General features: G+C 66.2%; 1 protein-coding gene across 1 annotated transcript in view; it reads right to left on the reverse strand.

Moving 5' to 3' along the window:
- The window catches only part of LOC118452065 (lysine-specific demethylase 5C-like), a 7,254-nt gene extending 6,531 nt beyond the window's left edge, over positions 1-723 (reverse strand). Inside the window, exons 1-2 of the mRNA XM_035892372.1 lie at positions 607-723; positions 140-511 (exon numbers count right to left, since the gene is read on the reverse strand). Coding sequence (XP_035748265.1) covers positions 140-511; positions 607-651 — 417 coding nt within the window. The 5' untranslated portion in view covers positions 652-723. The remainder of the gene's footprint in view (positions 1-139; positions 512-606) is intronic.
- Between the last annotated feature and the right edge of the window lie 791 nt (positions 724-1,514).

The following is a 1,514-nucleotide window of genomic DNA, read 5'->3' on the forward strand; positions in this document are numbered from 1 at the left end:
GCCCCCAGCCCCTTTATTCCACCCCCTGGGGGCCATGGGTCTGAGCCGAACCCCTTTAACCCCCTGCCCTGGGGTGGGGGGCTGTGGGATTTGGCCCCCAGCCCCGCGGTGCAGCCCCCAGCCCCTTTTTCCCCCCCACGAGGCCGCATCCTGACCTGGCCTCCAGACACATCTGAGCCTTCTCCTCCCAACGTTGAGCGATGGTGAGCAGCTCCTGCAGCTCAGCCATGGCCACATCGACGGCCGGGCTGGGGGCGACGGTTCGGCCAGCTTGGATGAGACCCCGCATGACGGGAAGGGGGACGCGGGCACGCGGGGACCGTAAGGTGGCCGTCACCTCCTCCAACCAAGCGGCCTGGGCTAGCTGCCGTTCCAACCGCCCGCTCTCTACCTCCACACCCAACCGAGCTCCTCGTTCCAGCAACCCCCGCAGAGCCCCCGGTCCTGGGGGAGCCGATTCCAGCGCTGCCCGTGCCTCCGCTTGGAAAGCTTCCACCCGCTCCAGCAAGGCCTAGAGGGAGGGGACAGCATCGGTGACACTGTGTGTCCCCCTAAAAGGAGGTGGGGGGGGACACACACATGCAGGAGGTGGCCCCCGCAGCTCACCTGGACCTCCCCGATCTGGTGCATGACGCAGGGCAACTGGTTCATCTGCTCCAGGAAGGCACGGAGCTCCTCCACCGTCAGCGAGGGTGCTGGTACCCTGAAGTCACCAGAGGGGACACAGGGATGTCATTCCTGGGGTGACCGGGACCCGGGATGGGGATATTGGGGTGGCTGGGGTTCGCAGGGGGTGGGATGGGGACATGGGGGTGGCTGGGGTCTACCAGGGTGGCTCAGGTTCACAGGGGAGAGGATGGGGGACACTGGGAATGGGATGGGGACACCAGAAACAGGATGGGGGCCACACAGGACACAGGGGCAGCCGGGGACACCAGGGACAGGATGGGGACACCAGGGACAGGATGGGGACACCAGGGACAGGATGGGGACACCAGGGACAGGATGGGGACACCAGGGACAGGATGGGGACACCAGGGACAGGATGGGGACACCAGGGACAGGATGGGGACACCAGGGACAGGATGGGGACACCAGGGACAGGATGGGGACACCAGGGACAGGATGGGGACACCAGGGACAGGATGGGGACACCAGGGACAGGATGGGGACACCAGGGACAGGATGGGGACACCAGGGACAGGATGGGGACACCAGGGACAGGATGGGGACACCAGGGACAGGATGGGGACACCAGGGACAGGATGGGGACACCAGGGACAGGATGGGGACACCAGGGACAGGATGGGGACACCAGGGACAGGATGGGGACACCAGGGACAGGATGGGGACACCAGGGACAGGATGGGGACACCAGGGACAGGATGGGGACACCAGGGACAGGATGGGGACACCAGGGACAGGATGGGGACACCAGGGACAGGATGGGGACACCAGGGACAGGATGGGGACACCAGGGACAGGATGGGGACACCAGGGACAGGATGGGGACA

The sequence above is a fragment of the Egretta garzetta genome, unplaced genomic scaffold (assembly GCF_000687185.1).
Source record: "Egretta garzetta isolate BGI_Z169 unplaced genomic scaffold, ASM68718v1 scaffold1034, whole genome shotgun sequence".
Classification (NCBI taxonomy): domain Eukaryota; kingdom Metazoa; phylum Chordata; class Aves; order Pelecaniformes; family Ardeidae; genus Egretta; species Egretta garzetta.